Genomic DNA, 19,438 nt, shown 5'->3' on the forward strand with positions numbered 1-19,438 from the left:
AGTGGAGTGAAAAAACTGCAGTAGCGCATAGAGTTAAAAGGAGACTGGTTTATTTTCCATACTTCCTCCTTACACATTCACATTTTTTGCTGCGAATCTGAGACCTCAGCCTTTTCTAGAGCCTCCTTTGTTTACCAACCTCCAGGTGTCCTGTTTGATGCAGAAGAAGATTAGGCGGGGCCTCCTGCCAGGGCCCAGCCACTCGCCTGCCAAAGGGGATGAGAGGTAGACAGCCTCTTGTCCCCCAGGTGCTCTGCTGTAACTGCAAAATCTCGAGGCCTTACAGGGGAAAAACGTTTCCATTCTTCCTCTTTCTCTCTGCTCCTCATATCCCTCCCTTAAGTATACTGAAGGTGGGCTATTGTGCCAATTAGTTTGTAGGAACGGGTTGTGAGTGCAGGCCAGCGGCTGTGGTAACTTCGAGCACGGATGCAACAGAAGCTGTACTTCGAGCTAAGGGTACAGGTCGTGGTAGGGAGGGGCCGGGTGCACCAAGACCAGAGGGAGGTGGATGGGGCTTTGCAAGGCCAGAAAGGACTGCTTGGTAAGCGCCCCGTTGGCCTATTGGGCAGGTTCTCTGGGGTCCTAGGGCTGACGGAAGGAAGTCCTTTCTGATGGGTCTGCCTGGAGGTGACCACATCCGACATTAAGATGTGATATACAGCTACAGTGGGTAGTTATCTTGATGTACAAGAACTGAGCATTCTGGAATAGGTCCAAGTATATATAAGAATTTAGAAACTGGTGATGGTGGCTTTTTAAATCAGAGCAGTCTCCAGATTGTTCTTGGAGGCCACAGGGTTCCTGGCAATGTTGGTGAGTGCTGAGGGAAAGCCAGGGTGGGGTTGCTTCAACCCAGGTAGCTCTGTGGTTTTGTTTTAGGTAAGGTTCCTGGTAAGCTTTCATTTGGAAAGGCATCACTGCTAAAATCCTGAATAAATGGTGTTGAAATAACTGGTTAATCATTTGGGGAGGGGGATAAGGATGTTGCCCTTTGTTCAGCCATGGTCTCTTCTCACTGGAGGAAGAGGGTTGTAAACTCTCCATGTTTCAGAGGCTACTTAGGGGCCTCAGCTATGTGTCAGCAACTTGGATCCTTCCAGATGTGGATTAACAGGGCCCCCATTGAGCGTGTTTACAGGGTGTGGCCTTGAGTTCCCATGTACGGCTGGAATGGAAGTATTCGCATTTGGTTTGCACCTCTGGTATTGGGTGTAATCCAGGGAGTGCTTCTGTGACTGGTATTTTTCTTTTCAGAGTGATGTTGGCAGTGGATCAGAAATAAAATGGGACCTCTGTCACTGACTCTGTTTGGGAGGGGCAAAGGGGACATGACCCCTACAACTGTTGCCAGGGTGTCCCAGCCCTGGCCTGACTAGAATATGAGAAGTTTGGGGACAAGAATGGGGGTAAAGCGCTTCCATCATTCTCCCACGCCGGCAGCAGGAGCTCTCTGGAGCCATGCAGCTTCCACTGTGGCTGCCACCTGTCACTCTACGTCTTGCCTACACAAGGAGTCACTTGGGGTCCCTCTTCCCTTTTACAGCAGAGGACCTTGGGAACTTGCCATCCTGGAGGGCTGTTTATTTCCTCTTCCTTCAGCTAACTCCTGGTTCCCTTGAGGGACAACAGGGTGAGTCATGGGCGCCTTGACTCCACCCTTGGCCCTGCATGTCCTGGAAGCCGCACTTGCCCTGCCCTCATGGTGCTGTCATTAGAGTGCGTAGCTGAAGAAGCAAGTCCTTAGTTGCGATCAGGGGGCCTCAGGCCACCTTAGCATTCTGCTCCAGGGGGGACAGCAAGGATGGCAGTAAGGCCCACTCTCACTCCATCTTTGGGGGGTCTGGGATGCTCTCGGAGAGTGGGGTAAAGCCCAACAGGAGGATGTGTCTCTCGTAGGCCTTGGTCTGCCTAAACACAGTGTCTGTCCCATGGAGGTGGTCCAGCACGCCCAGCACCCCGTAGCACTGGTTGAACCTGCAGGAGAGAGGAGGGTTCTGGAGGCCTTTGTGCGGGTCTCCAATTCATGTGTGCCAGCCTCACTCATTTCTAAGCCCTCCCACTCCCACCTATCCCCACCACACTGACCACCTGCAACAGAATAACGGGGTGGGGGGGAGATGTTGCACAGAGTTCTGCATATATACATTGTTCTGACAGTGCCCAAAGCTGATACTAGATACGCAAAGCATCCAGGACCTTAATAAAGGTGAAAACCCCACTGGCAGGAAGATCCAGTGTCAGAAAGAAGGAAAAGAGCAAAGTGGTCTGGGATCCAGTATGGTCATTGCTTTGCCCACCTTTGGACCTCTCCCTGCACGAGCACCCACACTTAAGCTGAGACACCAGTGTCTGCTAGCAGAAGTCCAGGTGGGGGTCACTGCCCAGGGCCCCATAATGGGAAGGGGGGCCTTACTTGAGATGGTGATAGTCATGGAACTCCGGTGAAGGCAGGAAGGGTAGGTGGTAGCCACAGTGGGAGATGGTAGTGACGATGAGGGCCAAGGAAGACCACATGATAATGGAGGACAAGTGGGAGCCCATTACTATGGGACCCACCATCGCTGGCAGCATATTGGAGACCTGAAAAGGGAGGGCTTTTGGAAGATGGGCTCCGAGAAGATGGAGGAGACCCAGCTGGGTGTCCCCTTTGCCTCAGGGTGGTAACAGGAGGAAGGACTTCCTTGACTCAAGTCTGATGAAGCCGATCATTTCAGGACCTCGATTTGCTGGAATCGTTCAACTTTGTAACTTGGGACAAGTTATTAATAATGGTTTAAGCCTCAGCTTCCTCATTGGTAAAAGGATTAAAAGCGTTCTTGGGAAGATTAAATGAGATAACTTATGTTGGGCATCTAGTGTAGCCTGGCATATGCTGTCAACAATAAGTGGTAGCTATTCAATGGGAATAAGGAAGGGTCAGTGTGGTCTGATTCTCTGCAGGAGATGTTAGAGGAGGTGCCCTTTGCCTCTGGGGAGAGCAGGGCTCCACTCACCACGTGCTCGATGGGGTGGGCATAGAGAGAGATCACGCCAATGGGAGCTGTCCACTCATGGTGTTTCTTGTGGATTTTCTTGTAGAGTGACGGGTGGTGAAGAAGCCTGGGAAATGGTTACTAGTGAATGACCTGCCAGTCTCCCTCCCTTCCCCACCAGACCACAAGAAACCAAAGGTAGGAACCGGGGTTACATCTATGGAACAAGGTTGGAAACACAGAGACCTGCCTTTGAGGTCTAGCCCCATCTCTTATGCTGTATGATTTAGGGGTGGGTTGCTTTGCTTCTCTCCTCCTCAGCTGTATTAGCTGTAAAATGGGGCTGATGCCCAGGGAAGTCGCACTGAGGAAATGACTGGGAGAAGCCCTGCAGCACAAGGGAACTGAGAAGGCTTTTTCTTTTCTGGCCTCTCAGTTGTCTCAAGTGTCAGCTGTGGGACAGAGTCGTCTCCCTGTTAACCATCCCGTGGGAGGCTGTCAGGGCCGGATGGTGTCGGCCTACCACCCTGAGGCCTCAGTGTCCTCGTGCGCCGCGGGAGCGGGGAGCCAGCTGCTCTGGGCCGTGGCCCCGCTCACCGGTGTGAGTAGTAGAACATGACCTCCTCGATCAGCGTGAAGACCGCCAACTCCAGCAGGAACCAGTGGAAGGTGGGCAGCTCTCGGCGGCAGGGGTCCCTCCACAACTTGAGGATGGGGTAGAATAGGACCATCATGGGGAAGGAGATCAGGAACTGGTTGAACAGAACGGTGCGGATAGAGCGGCGTAGCTTCACAGGATCCACCTGCCCGAGGGAAGGAGGGAGATGGATGAGAGCGTGAGAAGTAGGTCTTGTCCTTCCAGAAACGAGGCTCCACTGTGACCTGCTCACAGGAAGCCCTCATTCAGAGGTGGATGCTAAGAGTGATGTCTGGCCATAGCCAGCAGCCCCTGACTGCTGCCCAGCCCTGCGGTGGAACCATCTGGTAATGCCTCTGCCTCGGGGAACTCCTCTCCCAGCAGCTTTCAGTCTCTGCCTGATCCTGCCTTGTCCCTGGTTCTGCAACTATCACCACTGTCCTTTGCATTTTTGCAGCCAAGCCCCTGGGGAGCCTCCAGGATGCTTGGAGAAGGCTGTCAACTCTCAGGTTGACATCTTTCTTTAGCCGCTTAGCCCCTCCTCATCCAGAGAAACATGACCATGATCAGAGGCAGTGATCAAGGCCATCTGCCTCTTCATGTGGTCCAGCCTCACTGGACTGGGCCCAGAGTGCAGGAGGTGAGCCAGATAGCTGCCTATCCGGCCTCCTGGCTAACTTCCTGTGACCTGGTCTTCTGGTTTTCACAGTCAGGCTGTCACAATGGGGGCCTTCCCAGCATTCTCTCCAGGATCACTGTGGAGAGCTGGCCCCCCAAATGCCCATACTGCAGCCAGCATACCCCCCAAATCAGTAACCCCCTGACCATTCCCTTCATCAGAGCACTGGGGGTCCGGGGATCGCTCCGTAACCACAGGGTGTGATGAACTGGTTTAGGATTGGTCAAAGGGATTTCTCCCTGAGTTCTTTCTCTGCAAGTGGAAGGGTTTCTGCCCCAAAGGGAGACTTGAGTTCATGGTGGTCCTCAGACTTTAGGGCTTCTTCTTCCTCCAGCTTTTCCAGGTACTAGATTATCAAAAGCTAACGGCTTTATGATTTTTTTTTTTTTTTTTTTTTTTTACAGAGACAGAGAGAGAGTCAGAGAGGGGGATAGGCAGGGACAGACACACAGGAACAGAGAGATGAGAAGCATCAATCATTAGTTTTTTGTTGCGCACTGCGACACCTTAGTTGTTCATTGATTGCTTTCTCATATGTGCCTTGACCATGGGCCTTCAGCAGACCGAGTAACTAGCGACCTTGGGTCTAAGTTGGTGAATTTTTGCTCAAACCAGATGAGCCTGCGCTCAAGCTGGCGACCTCGGGGTCTCGAACCTGGGTCTTCCGCATCCCAGTCTGACACTCTATCCACTGTGCCACCGCCTGGTCAGGCTATGATTACTTTTTAAGAGATGCAGGCTGAAGAATTTAAGGTGAAATTTCAAGATGGAAAAAATTATAGCATGTTGATAATAATCCAGAGAGAAATAACCTCGGAGAGAAAAGGAAAAAAGACACACTGGAAGAGAAGGGGGAATCACTGGAACAATTCCCTGGGGTTAAGCAAGAGGCGCTGGAGGCCCTGGCCGGTTGGCTCAGTGGTAGACCGTCAGTCCGGCGTGTGGAAGTCCCAGGTTCGATTTCAAGTCAGGGCACACCGGAGAAGTGCCCATCTGCTTCTCTACCCTTCCCCCTCTCCTTCCTCTCTGTCTCTCTCTTCCCCTCCCGCAGCCAAGGCTCCATTGGAGCAAAGTTGGCCCAGGCACTGAGGATGGCTCCATGGCCTCCACCTCAGGTGCTAGAATGGCTCCAGCCACAATGAAACAACGCCCCAGATGGGCAGAGCATCGCCCCCTGGTGGGCACACCAGGTGGATCCTGGTCGGGCACATGCGGGAGTCTGTCTCTCTGCCTCCCCACTTCTCACTTCAGAAAAATACAAAAAAAAAAAAAAAAAGAAGAAGTGTTGGGCTGTGGTGCACAGAGGGTGGGGTGGCCGGAGGAGGAGCACGGGGAGCTCACCTGTTGTAGCAGGTGGGAAGGCAGGGCGTGCAGTGCGAGGCCGGGGAAGCCTGCTGCACGAGTCTCCTCTGCCTGCTCCACTCGCCCTAGTGAAGAGGAAGCAAGGCCATCCTCCCAGCAGGTTGGGGGAGGAGGTGTCAGGGTTCGAGGAAAGAGGGGAGGTGTGAACTAGCTATCCAGGAGCACGGGACAGGAAACAGCATGAACAGGTCTTACGAACGCCCGCAGCGCTCGGGTGTCCCCATGGGGATGTGTTTCTGATGTCTTAGGTGAGGAACCAGGCCTTTCTGGAATCAGCCAAAGACTTGACAGCCTCCGGGGCTCCCTCCTTGCTTGTGTGTCTCCCTGAGGAGGCACAGAGTGTGGGAGCACTGGACCTAGAGTCAGGCGAGACCAGCCCTGGCTCTGTTTCCTGGTAAGAGTCTGACAACCTAGTCACTGCGTCTTTCTGAACCTTAGCTTCTGCCGAATGCTTCCCGGTGTGGCTCCCCAGTCACCGTGGACTGAGAAGCGTTGCCATGTTAGGTGAAATCCTTGAGAGCGGATGTGGCCTTGTGGATGACAGCAGAGCCCCGGACTGCGCATCATGGTTCTGCCCACGTCATGTCTCAAAGCCTCCTTTTTCTCATCTGAACCATGTAGGTTATTACAGGACTTGGTCTGAGGATGTAAGCATCTGGTCAACGGTGGTTGGTAAGGAGACCCGACGGGTTTGACAGATGAAGGACTCTCAACAGCCAGGTATTGGCTTTGACACTTGGGCTCCAGTCCACACCTGCCAGGGTAGACCTGGAGGAAGTCCCCTGGGTGGCAGTTCTTGTCCCAGGTGAGGAGGACTGTGAGTCAGGCCATCAGCTCTGGTTTAAGAAGGGGCCTTCTGAAAACCTGGGTCAAGGGCATGATCTTCTACCCATTCTGCTTTCTGGGGCGCCGGGCTGGGGCAGCAGGCCCTGAGAGCTCACCCAGGCATCTGGGCAGATCATTAAAAGATGCTTGTCTTCTCTGGGAAGAAAGCCAGGATGAGATTTGGGTGCAGCTGGGGACAGAACCTGGTTCAAGAATCAACTTTTTCCTTGTTGGGTAAGAAAAGGCTCCTGCAGGTTTTCAGAGCACCAAGGAAGTGGGCCAGGCTCAGGGGTGGCAGCTGTCTCCTTCACTCGGGACAACCGTTGCTGTCCCTGCTCCAGTGGCAGAGGGTGGAGCTGCCTGACATCTCCAGGACTCAGCCCAGGGCCAGGCAGAGATCGCTCCTGTTCCTACAATGCCGACCCCAGTGCTGTGGGGACGCACAGGCAGGGACAGTGTGGGGCCGGGGACCTGGGGCCGGGGATCAGAGACCAGAAGTGCAGGCTCTGAGGTCTAGACCAAACTGTTCCCTCTCTTTCACCTTCGAACTTGGCAGAGCCTCGTCCGCCATAACTTGGCTCACGCCAGCCCCAGGCTGTCCTGGGCCAGTGCTGAGAATTTTGAGTGTGTGGCTTCAGCATCTGCTTTCTGGGCTTGGACCAGGAGGAGCTGTGACAACTCTTACCGGTTCGTTCTTGCCGACCTGAATCCGGTAGCGGGAGATGAAGTTGGGTTTCCCAGTCGTGTCGACCACCAGTAGAAGTCCATTGAAGCCCCAGAAGAACAGAGCGGGCAGGTAGGTGACGCCTGCAGTGGGGAAGCACAAAGGAACCGTCAGGTTAGCACGTGCGTTCACTGATCACACGCCTGACAAGGACTCAGGCGGCACTCGAGACAGTCCCCTGCCCGGGAGGGCTTGGTGCTCCAGGCCAGGGGACCTACCTCTAGTCCTGGGTGACAAATTAGCTGAGGGCAACTTGGACAGCTCAGTGAAGGAGTGTCTTTACTTATTTTCTTAGTTATACAGGACCACAACCTTCTAGGTGGTTAAAGACAACAACAACAAAAAGTGTAAGCTCTAAAATACAAATCAATTTAGGGTGACATTCGGGAGTCTGTGCCCATTGAACCCTTTGACTTCCCAGGGAAGGGAAAAGCAAAGAAGTATGGTACAGTTGGCAAGGAGCACTAGACTAAGAGTCTAATCCCTGGTATTCTACTAACTAGGCGGGGCCACCTCAGCATCTGCACCGTCAGCAGCCCCCAGAGTGGAAAGCTCATCTTTCCAGAGGTTTCTTGGTTAAACAGGCTTCATACCCTGCTCTCTGGGAGAGCCATGGTTCAGACTAGTGTGTTGTGTTCATGGCGTGGAGAATTCCCGCAGCAAAGATTCCTTTTTTTTTAAAAATTATTTTTATTTAGTTATTCATTTTAGAGGGGAGAGAGAGAGAGAGAGAGAGAGAGAGAGAGAGAGAGAGAGAGAGAGAGAAAGGGGGGAGGAGCAGAAAGCATCAACTCCCATATGTGCCTTGACCAGGCAAGCCTGGGGTTTAGAACCGGCGACCTCAGCATTCCAGGTCGACGCTTCATCCACTGCGCCACCACAGGTCAGGCAAAGATTCCTGTTTGACTTTGTTAAACTCACTCAACGGTTCCCAGGCTTTTTTATTTATTTATTTATTTTACCATAGAACGCCTAAGAATGGGGTGGCCATGCATCCTGGTATGCCCAGGACAGTTTTGATCGCCATCAGTCATTCCAGCATAATTAATAACATCTCATTTACTCTGTGTCCCTATTTGGATGGTTTGTTATATGGCCACCCCACCGATGACCATTCCACAGCACTGATGTTGTGTAGGATATGTCAGAAAATAATGAACAAGACTTAAAATTTAGATAACAGCTTTCTGTTCCACATCGCACTTTTCCATGAAGTCATTCCAAGTATCGCTGACATCCTCCTGTGAGCAAGCAAGCACTCTGTCCACCCCGATGTCACCTAACTCCTATACTATGCACTTCCTTTGTCTCTGTTTCGCCTTCTCTAAGTTCAGTATCAAAGGGGCATGGATGTTTTACTGAACTCTGTGTCTCCTCCATCAACTACAGTGGCTGGTGGCAGCTGATACCTGGAAAATACTCAGCCAGCACTGTGGGGACACAGGATTGGCACAAACACCCTGGAAGGCAGTTTAGCAAGAAGTGCAAGAGAGAGACAAAGACAGAAAAAGAGATACACATCAATGTGTGCCATGGCATCTTTTAAATCACAGAACATGTAAGCAGCCTAAATACTGGTTAGTAGGAAATGGACTACATTGGAATGAACTGGGAAGTTTAAAGTATTAAGTAACTCTATATTAATGGATATGGAAAGAGGTCCGCAATTTATTTAACCAAAAAAAAGTTTTAAAACTTTGGTGTCTTAAAAGTTCAACCATCTAGCATCAAACTGGGATGTGGAGGACCCAGGTTCGAAACACGAGATCACCGGTTTGAGCACAGGTTCACCAGCTTGAGACCAAGGTCGCTGGCTTGAACAAGGAAGGGGTCACTTGGTTTGCTGTAGCCCCCAGTCAAGGCACATATGATAAAGCAATCAAGAGCAACTAAGGTGCCGCAACGAAGAACTGATGCTTCTCATCTCTCTCCCTTCCTGTCTCTGTCATAAAAAATAAATTAAAAAAAAAGAAAGTTCAACCATCTATCCAATTAATATATGAGATTATTACTAATATATTTAAGAGTGGTTATTTCTTTTTTTCTTTTTTGTATTTTTTGAGAAGCAGGGCAGGGAGGGGGTCGGCAAACAGACAGACTCCCACATGCACCTGACTGGGATCACTCTGCATGCCCACCAGAGGGTGATGCTTGGCCCCTCTGGAGCACTGCTCCATAGCAACTGGAACCATTCTAGCATCTGAGGCAGAGGCCATGAAGCCATCCTCAGTGCCCAGGCCAACTTTGCTCCAATGGAGCCTTGGCTGCGGGAAGGGAAGAGAGAGATAGAGAGAAAGGAGAGGGGGAAGAGTGGAGAAGCAGATGGGCGCTTCTCCTGTGTGCCCTGGCCGGGAATCGAACCCTGTACTTCCACATGCCAGGCCGATGCTCTACCGCTGAGCCAACCGGCCAGGGCCAAGAGTGGTTATTTCTTAAATAAGGGAGATTGGGTGATTTTCCACACTCTTTAGATAATTTGAATTGTCTGGGGTTTTTTGTTTGTTTGTTTGTTTTTTTACAGAGACAGAGTCAGAGAGAGGGATAGATAGGTACAGACAGACCGGAACGCAGAGAGATGAGAAGCATCAATCATCAGTTTTTTGTAGCAACACCTTAGTTGTCCACTGATTGCTTTCTCATATGTGCCTTGACTGTGGGCCTTCAGCAGACCAAGTAACCCCTTGCTCGAGCCAGTGACCTTGGTTCCAAGCTGGTGAGCCTTGCTCAAATCAGATGAGCCCGCGCTCAAGCTGGCGACCTCAGGGTCTCGAACCTGGGTCCTCGGCATTCCAGTCCGATGCTCTATCCACTGCGCCACCGCCTGGTCAGGCGAATTATCTGGCTTTTATTTTAACAATGAGCGTGTATTTTCTTTTATCCATAATAACAAACTTTTTTTATTTTGGAAACAAAAAATGTTGGTTTGGTGGTGGCCTGGTGGGCCATCCATCAGGGTGGGTGCCAACGTGGAAATCCAAGGGCTCCTTGAAGAATACAGAATGAAAACCACAAGGAATGACCTTGAACTTTCTTCAGGCTGCAATGCTTAAAATTGCATACATTTCTATCCGATGTTTGCTTATCGCCGCGGTGATAGGTAGTATTCTCGTCATAGCAGAAATAGGCAAAGCATCTCCCTCCACTTTTCCCACACGCATTTGCAACCCACATTGCACTTTTCAATGACTGCTTAAGACTCCTCTGACCCAGTCATTTTTAATGTTCAGCCTGTTTTTAGAGTTGTACTTCCATCTGAAAACAAGGGACACTTTATTTGTACTTTTGCTTTGTGACAGCTGACACTTTTTTATCTCCCCTTCTAGATGGTAACATAAGCTTTTTTTGTTGGAGTAGACAAACGCTTTATCTTCAACACTTGATCTTAAATATCTCTATACCCTCCATACAAGTCTGGCACAGAGTAACATTAATAAATATTACTTGAGTGAAGGACAGTCACTATTGTAGATAATGCTGTTATAAATAGTTGAAATGGCAGCTCTGGCCAGATGGTTCAGTTGGTTAGAGCATCGTCCTGATAAGTCAAGGTTGCAGGTTCAATCCTCAGGCAACAAATCGACGTTTCTCTCTCTTTCTCTCTCTCTCTCCCCTTTCTTCTCTCTCTAAACTCAATAACTAAAGAGGAAAAATAGTTGAAATGGCTTTTTCTTCCACTGTGTTTTCTCAGGCATTTCGAGCCATTCACACTGTCAGTAAATATTTGTGTGGCCACTTGCTGTCCAGTCCCCAGAGCTAGATGGCACCAAGTACAAGGACACAGCCTCACATAACCTAGAGCAGTGGTTTTCAACCTTTCTACATCTGGGGACTGTGAAAACAGAAGAATTATTTTGGGGACTGTTAAGGCAGAAATCACCCTGAGCATGAGCGAATTCAACTAAGATCACTGGGTCTATCATCTTTATACAACATCAACGTGCTTAACTCTTTGGCGGACCGGCACCCACTTTCTGGTGAGCTGGTCCACAGACCAGCCGTTGAAAAACACGGAATCCTAGAGCAGCTCCCTACAGTCGTGGACCTGACATCTAGAAGCAGGACTGTTGCTCTAAACACGCCTTCATTTTTCATACAAACTATTTTTTTTTTCAACTCTATTTTTGGAGGAAGGGAGGTCTCCATTTCTCAACTTCTTTTGTTAGATATTCTCAGACATCCATTCTGGATTGCCCACAAGTTTAGCGCTCTTGGAGTCACCACTGCCTTAAACATAAGTCCTTATTCCCTGTAATAATGAGCTGAGAAGTCCCAAAGTAGAGAACAAAACGATAGAAAAAGAATTAAACGATAATCGTGTACCCAAACCCTCAGCTCGGCGTGGGTGGTCTAGGCAGCTCACCGAGTACGAAGAGGATCCACTCCCTCCCTTCGAACGTGAACAGCAGCCTCTCCCACTGGGCTTGCCAGAAGTGGCCAGAAGCACCCCAAAATCTCTGAAGATGCCTGGGAAGAAAAATCACTCAGGTTTCTGGGTGAAGACTGGCGGGCGCTCTGACCCCAGGCCACCTCCACACTGCCGGCCTTCAAGTCCTGATTTAAAGCTGGCCCACCAGACTCACCATGTGACTGAGTTCCAGAAGGCCACCAGCAAGAGAAGGCCAGAGCCCAGGATGAACGCGGTCCTCCTCATGGAGCCCCAGATGTGTCCCTCCTGAGGAGGATGAGAAAGTATCAGGCCCCCTGTGAGCCTGCCTTCCCACGCAGCTCCCTGCGGACGCAGGGACCCGAGTGCCGTGGGATCAGGATCCCAGCTGTGCCAGCATCACACTCTGCTGAACTTTCCCCAGCTTCTACGGGAGGCTCGTCCTTATCACGAGCTCACGGCAGTATATGGGTGTGTTTATGAAAATGAGAGCTCAAGGGTGGCGGTGGGGAAGGGAACCTGCCTGACTCCAGAGAAACTGGCAGGGGACTCTGTCACCCAGAGAAGGGCATGTGAGCCTGCCAACAGCTGTGGGATTTGGTCACCAGTCCTCTTGTTGAACAGAGATGACCACGCACTGGAAGCATCTGGAAGCTTTTTTAAAAATTCAGATGTCCAGGCCCCTCCCCACCCAATTACATAAGAGTCTCGGGTGGAACCAGGGCTCTAGGTTTTTAAAAAGCTCCCCCAGCTAATTCCAAGTCTGAGACAGCCACCCCAGAAGGATGTGCAGAATCCTCTGTGAGGACATAGGGACCACTGTGTCCATGGGCCAGGCCCGGTTTCCCATCCCTGTCACCGTCTTGTCCTGGGAGAAGAGAGTAAATGAACATAGGTTCTGCCTTTTTTTTTTTTTTTCTGAAGTGAGAAGCAGGGAGGCAGAGAGACAGACTCCTGCATGTGCCCGACCAGGATCCAGTCAGCATGCCCACCAGGGGGCAATGCTCTGTCCATCTGGGCCGTCACTCTGTTGCAACTGGAGCCATTCTAGCACCTGAGGCAGAGGCCATGAAGCCATCCTCAGTGCCCGGGCCAACTTTGCTCCAATGGAGCCTCGGCTGAGGGAGAGAAGACAGAGATAGAGAGAAAGGAGAGGGGGAAGAAAGAGTGGAGAAGCAGATGGGTGCTTCTCCTGTGTAACCTGGCTGGGAATTGAACCCGGGACTTCCACATACCAGGTCGATGCTCTACCACTGAGCCAACCGGCCAGGGTCTAGGTTCTGACTTTAATAGTTCCTCAGCTTTCCCATAAGACTAGTCGAGGTTGCCAGCTGGGCTGGACAATGTGTGGCTCTAGCGACAAAGAACAGATCCCTGGCAGTGACTGGGAGGTGCTTACCTGTCCTCCGAGAGCCTTGATGCTCACAAAGTCCCAGACTTGGAGGGGGATGTCACTGGCTGCCGGGTGAGTCACCAGTGTCTATTGTGATGGACAGGATTTACCGAGGTCCCTTCTGCCCCATGTTTCTAAGCCCAGGAGTCTGCTCGTATTCTTTCATGGGAGAGAACCAGAGGTGCAGGTCCCTGTGTGCCTCGGGCTCATTTGCAGTTTGGTGAATTGGGCCACGTGTGAAGGGTCAGGGGTATGTTGTTGGGGAGGAGGGGGTCGAATAGGACACTGTTTTAATCTAGACTTTTAAGATCTGGAGGAGCAGATGGTTTTGACTGACCCAGTCAGAGCAACCTGAGTCTGCCCTGAATCATTTCTTCTCGGCTTACCTGTGCCACCTTTGATCAAAGGACCGAAAGGAAGCAGGTCATTTTCCATGGCCAGTGAAAACTGTTGAAGGGCTAGTGCTCACTGGGGTCTTGAGCTCTAGAAATGATCTTTTCTCTCTCCCTCTCTCCCTCCCCGCCTCCGTCTCCCTCTTCCTCTCCCTCCTTGAGGACAGGACCCATGGGACCAGAAGGACTTGTTCTTCCCCACAGGCCATTCCAAGGTCACCCCAAGCTTGTCAGACAGGATATCTTGGACTTCTGTAACTATGCCATTTCTGGAATTCAGATGACCCTTTGTGTGAACTTTTCCAAATACACTAGGAATTTTTCATTTAAGTTTTAATCAAATCAAGCTAAGCCAAATGTAACACCTCAATGTCCCATTTCAGGTTAGATACGTTTTCAGGGATGAAGGTGTTTTCTCTCTCCGACAGTCCAAGGGGAGGGAATGTAAACGGGACAGATTTCAGTGGGGGACAGAAACATGCCATGCGGGTGTTGGCTGGGGTCTGGAGCTCGTTCCCGGCCCCTGTTTCCAGCCCCCAGTGGGCCTCCCTGTCCCCAGGAAGGGGTGGATCCAAAGGCCTGAGGCCTGGGGCCTCCTCAGGGCTGAGAGACCATGGCCGGGCAGCTGTCGGGCGGGCTGCCCTCTCCCGTGTGCAGGTGAGGGGGAGTCAGGCCGCTTGGAGTCAAGTGCTCTTGGCTAAGCTGTGAACTGAGCACGTCACCAACACGCCAGCTACCCCTCAATCTTGGGGGAGACCTCAGAGGGACAGCAAGCACAGACATGGAGAGAGTCCCTGGCTCTCTCCGTGTGTGGGGTGCGGGGTGCTGGCAGTTACCTGCTTCGGCTTCTCATCCTGGAGCTGACTCCCGGCTTCTCCCTTCATCTGGAATTAGAAAGCACAGGTGCGTACAAGTCCTTTCACAGGCAACCAAGGGAGCAGGGAATGGAGGAAGTCAAGGGGAACGGCTAGTGGTGGCTCTTAGTGCTGGCGACTCGTTAATATCACCTGGGGAGTTAAACAAATAATCGCTCCAGGCATCAGTAATATGAACCAGGGCGTCGGCAATGGGACTTTGCCTGCAGTTGGCTTTCTTTCTCAGAGATGGGTTGTGATAAGTAAGTCCTTATTTCTGAATAGCTTCACTCTCTGCCTCAGTGTGACTCTGTCTCATCCAGAAGAAATCTCTGTCCTCTGAACTATCCCCTAACTGCCAATGACCTTTCGCCCCAAGGAACCAGGGCTTTGCCCCTGAACTTGCTTAGACAGCTTCCTTCGCCGCTTGAAGCCAGGTTGCCAATATGGGCTGGATCTGTCACGCTGACTCAAACTGAAGCATGTTATAAACTGTTCAACGTGACTCAAACAGCAGGTGTATTTATATACATTTAAAACATATCAGCTTTCCCCTGCTTTTATTTTTATGTGTCACAAGTCAGTGCATGCAGAGATAAACTACCTTGAATTAAAAAATTCAACCTTTATTCTACTTTGGTTACTAGAGTTTTTGATCTAAGTTTTGAGGAAGATATTTCATTAACAATAAGCTAGTTCACTATTGTCAAAAACATCTACAAAAACTACGTCTGCCACACCTATACACAGACTACATAGAACTGTAAAACCTGCTCATGTAGGGGCTTTGTGGAATTTCCCCGTGTAATTGGGAAGCAGGGAAAACCAAATGAGAGCGTTGTAGACAAACAGTGTTTCCGATACAAATAGTCTTTCCAATGCAATTCCAGGGTTCCCGTGCACATATACTTGCAAGGAGTAGTTCAGAAACACCAGTTCTTTACATTACACAAGATTACGGACACGGGTACAGTTTCTGACAGTTCGCCCTGTTCTTGTGTCAACATCACCTGCCTGCCCCTGTGGTCATTTTGAGGTCAAGGCCAATGCATCTGCCGTTCCTTTTTTTTTTTCTTCATTATTTATTGATTTTTAGAGATCACAGTTGCTTCACTTTAGTTGTTCACTGATTGCTTCTCGCATGTACCTTGACTGGGCAAGCCAGGGGTCTTGAACCAGTGACCTCAATGCTTCGGGTCTACGCTCTATCCACTGTGCCATCACGGGTCAGGCAACATTAGCCACTTCTTGAAGCAGCAAGCTCATCATGTTGGTTTTGTGGTGGTGTTAGGGTTGTAGTGCTCCTCACCGTGCCTTCCATCTTTTGCGTGTGAACATCCGGTGTTTCAAACCACTGTCCAAATTTGTCATTCAAGGAGCGAATCTTGGATCTGGGTTCCTATTCCTCAATGTAGCACCCATAGATCTGACTACACCTGCCACAGACTGCCTTTGGTCACTGTCACTTCAGTCACTGCCACAGTGTCTCCTTACCATCCACCCCAACCCATATTCTCAGGAAACTAATTGCTTGGTTTTTCTGATGGTTTGTGTCTTCAGTACATATTCTTACAACTTCTATGTGTCCTTCTAAATGACCTTTTTTATTTTTTTATTTTTAATTTTTATTTTTTTTACAGAGACAGAGTCAGAGAGAGGGATAAATAGGGACAGGCAGACAGGAATGGAGAGAGGTGAGAAGCATCAATCATCAGTTTTTCATAGCGACACCTTAGTTGTTCATTGGTTGCTTTCTCATATGTGCCTTGACCGCGGGGCTACACCAGACCGAGAACCCCTTGCTCAAGCCAGTGACCTTGGGTCCAAGCTGGTGAGCTTTGCTCAAACCAGATGAGCCCGCGCTCAAGCTGGCGACTTTGGGGTCTTGAACCTGGGTCCTCCGCATCCCAGTCCCATGCTCTATCCACTGCGCCACCGCCTGGTCAGGCCTGAATTACCTTTTTAATCTTGCCCTTTTTCAGTGTCTTCTTCTTCTTCTTCCTTAAAGCAACTAAATTTTTTATCTTATTTACTTACTTTAGAGAGAGAGGAAGGAAGGGAGAGAGAGAGAGAGATAAATATCGACCTGCTTCTATTTGTGCCCTGCCCAGGAATAGAACCAGCAACTTCTGCGTATTGGGACAGCACTAACCAACTGAGCTATTTGGCTAGGACTTCAGTGTCTTCTTTCTTAGATTTCTTAGCATTCTTAGTATTTTTGCAACAAGCTTCAAGTGTTGCTCTGTATTTGAAATAATGCCATGAGTTTTCTGGGAAGGTAACAACAGCCTGGGGCAGTGGCTGGGTTTGGTGGGAGGGAGCTTGAGTTGGCGGGCAGCTTAAGGCTGCTGAGTATTCCACTCCCTGTTTTATTATAAAGCTTTAATAAATGAAAGGGTGGGGCTAGCCCATGAATAGGCAGATATATGTAATAGATTAGGAAAGTCCAGCCTGACCAGGCGGTGGCGCAGTGGATAGAGCATCGGACTGGGATGCGGAGGACCCAGGTTCGAGACCCCAAGGTCGCCAGCTTGAGCGCTGGCTCATCTGGTTTAAGCAAAGCTCACCAGCTTGGATCCAAGGTCACTGGCTTTAGCAAGGGGTTACCTGGTCTGCTGAAGGCCCACGGTCAAAGCACATATGAGAAAGCAATCAATGAACAACTAAGGTATCGCTATGAAAAACTTATGATTGAGGCCCTGGCCGGTTGGCTCAGTGGTAGAGCGTCGGCCTGGCATGCAGAAGTCCCGGGTTCGATTCCCGGCCAGGGCACACAGGAGAGGAGTCCATCTGCTTCTCCACCCCTCCCCCTCTCCTTCCTCTCTGTCTCTCTCTTCCCCTCCCGCAGCGAGGCTCCATTGGAGCGAAGATGGCCTGGACGCTGGGGATGGCTCCTTGGCCTCTGCCCCAGGCGCTGGAGTGGCTCTGGTCGCAAAAGAGCGACACCCCGGAGGGGCAGAGCATCGCCCCCTGGTTTGCATGCTGGGTGGATCCCGGTAGGGCGCATGCGGGAGTCTGTCTCTCCCTGTTTCCAGCTTCAGAAAAATACAAAAACACTTATGATTGATGCTTCTCATCTCTCTCCTCCGTTCCCTCTCTCTGACTCTCTCTCTGTCTCTGTAAAAAAAAACAGTCCAGGAATAGGCAAACAGGCATGCATATATATATATATATATATATATATATGAATTTAGTATATGATAAAAAGAATTAATATACAGGGGGTCCTCAGGTTATGACAGTCTCAACATATGATGTTTCGAGTTTATGACACTCATGCCCATAAAACCTTAAAAAAATTGAGACAGGAGTGTTTCAGCTTACGCCATTAACATACGCCGTACTTATGGACTACCTAAGCGAACTACTTTGGTTGCACGGTGAAACAATACGCAATAACCTGGCGTGTGAGTGACTGTTAAAAGCGCAAGTGTTTTGTTTGTGTTGCTTTGTTTTATCATGCCTCCTAAAAGAAAGTCAGTCTTCAGATGGTAGTGCTTCGAAGAAGAGGAAAGCCTATGATTTTACAAACGTGTTAGGACTAGTAAGTGACTTAGTGACTTAGGCTAGGATGTGTTTCAACTTACACCAAAATTCGGGTTACATCACTGTCGTAGGAACGGAACTGTGTCATAACCTGAGGACCCCCTGTCATTGGAATTTCAATAGAACAGGTGCTGAACCTCCCCCATAAAAAGAGAGATGTGAATTTAAACTGCAATAAAGTATTATTTCTCACCCATCATCAGCATGGCAATACAAAATTTTGACCATATGCTCTGCTGGTGAAGCTAAGGGGGCTTTATTTTTATTTTATTTATTCATTTTAGAAAAGAGAGTGCCTGACCTGTGGTGGCGCAGTGGATAAAGTGTCGACCTGGAAATGCTGAGGTCGCCGGTTCAAAACCCTGGGCTTGCCTGGTCAAGGCACATATGGGAGTTGATGCTTCCAGCTCCTCCCCCCTGTCTCTCTCTCCTCTCTCTCTGTCTCTCTGTCTCTCTCCCTCTCTCTTCTCTCTAAAATGAATAAATAAAATAAAATTTAAAAAATTTTTTAAAAAAAGGAAAGAGAGAGAGAGAGAGAGAGAGGAGAGACAGAGAGAGAAGGGGGGGAGGAGCAGGAAGCATCAACTCCCATATGTGCCTTAACTAGGCAAGCCCAGGGTTTCGAACCGGCAACCTCAGCATTTCCAGGTTGACGCTTTATCCACTGTGCCACCACAGGTCAGGCTTTTATTTTTATTTTATTTATTCATTTTAGAAAGGAGAGAGAGAGGAAGAGAGAGAGAGAGGAGAGGCTAAGGGGACTTTAAAATTGTATTTGTTCTCTCTTTTTAAAAAATACCTTCACTGACAAATAATTCACATACCATACAAATTTACCTATTCAAAGTATGCATTTATATGGCTTTTGGTATATTCACAGAGTTGTATATACGACCACCAGTACCATTCATTTTAGAATATCTGCATTGCCCGTAAGAGAAAGCTATACCCCTCAGCCATCATTTCTAGTTCTTCCAGTCCACTACTCTCACTCTAGCCCTAATCCACCTTCTGTTCCCATAGACCTGCCTATTCTAGACATTTCATAGCAATGGAAACAGACACTGTGTGGTTCTTTGTGTCTGGCTTCCTTCACCTAGTACAGTATCTTCAAGGCCCATTCAGGTTGACACATGTATCAGGACTTCAATCCTTCTATTGCCAAGTAACATTCCATTATATAGATAGATCATACTTTGTTTATCCATTCATCTGTTGATGGACGTTTGGGTGTTATCCTTTTGTGACTATTATGAAAAATGCTATGAACATTCATGCATAAATTTTTGTGTGGGAAAGTTTTAAACTTTTTCCTGGCTATCTGCCTAGGAGCGGAATTGGTAACTATACTTAACCTTCTAGAAACTGCCAAACTGTTTTCCAAGTGGTTGCACCATTTTCCATTCCCAGCAGCAATGTGTGAGGGTTTCTATATCTCTCCATCCTCACCGACACTTATTATTGTCCCTTCTGAATAGTGTCATAACTGGCTCAACAAGAGCATGACAGATCATCTGGTCCTGCTATGTGATCAGGAAGAAGGAAGCTAGACAAAGGAGGCCAGGCAACCTCTCAGAGTTTATAGATGGCAAAGCCAGGATCGGGAACTAGCTTATGATATCTCTAAGGACATTTTATTCTTTTGTGTTTGATGATTGTATTTGGTT

At 49.4% G+C, this 19,438-nt stretch overlaps 1 protein-coding gene across 1 annotated transcript in view; it reads right to left on the reverse strand.

Moving 5' to 3' along the window:
* Positions 1–28: 28 nt before the first annotated feature.
* Positions 29–19,438, reverse strand: part of FAXDC2 (fatty acid hydroxylase domain containing 2) — a 30,022-nt gene continuing 10,612 nt past the window's right edge. Inside the window, exons 2-9 of the mRNA XM_066273096.1 lie at positions 14,208–14,255; positions 11,783–11,874; positions 11,563–11,666; positions 7,164–7,285; positions 3,573–3,778; positions 2,997–3,102; positions 2,417–2,583; positions 29–1,977 (exon numbers count right to left, since the gene is read on the reverse strand). Coding sequence (XP_066129193.1) covers positions 1,824–1,977; positions 2,417–2,583; positions 2,997–3,102; positions 3,573–3,778; positions 7,164–7,285; positions 11,563–11,666; positions 11,783–11,874; positions 14,208–14,255 — 999 coding nt within the window. The 3' untranslated portion in view covers positions 29–1,823. The remainder of the gene's footprint in view (positions 1,978–2,416; positions 2,584–2,996; positions 3,103–3,572; positions 3,779–7,163; positions 7,286–11,562; positions 11,667–11,782; positions 11,875–14,207; positions 14,256–19,438) is intronic.

The sequence above is a fragment of the Saccopteryx bilineata genome, chromosome 4 (assembly GCF_036850765.1).
Source record: "Saccopteryx bilineata isolate mSacBil1 chromosome 4, mSacBil1_pri_phased_curated, whole genome shotgun sequence".
Taxonomy (NCBI): domain Eukaryota; kingdom Metazoa; phylum Chordata; class Mammalia; order Chiroptera; family Emballonuridae; genus Saccopteryx; species Saccopteryx bilineata.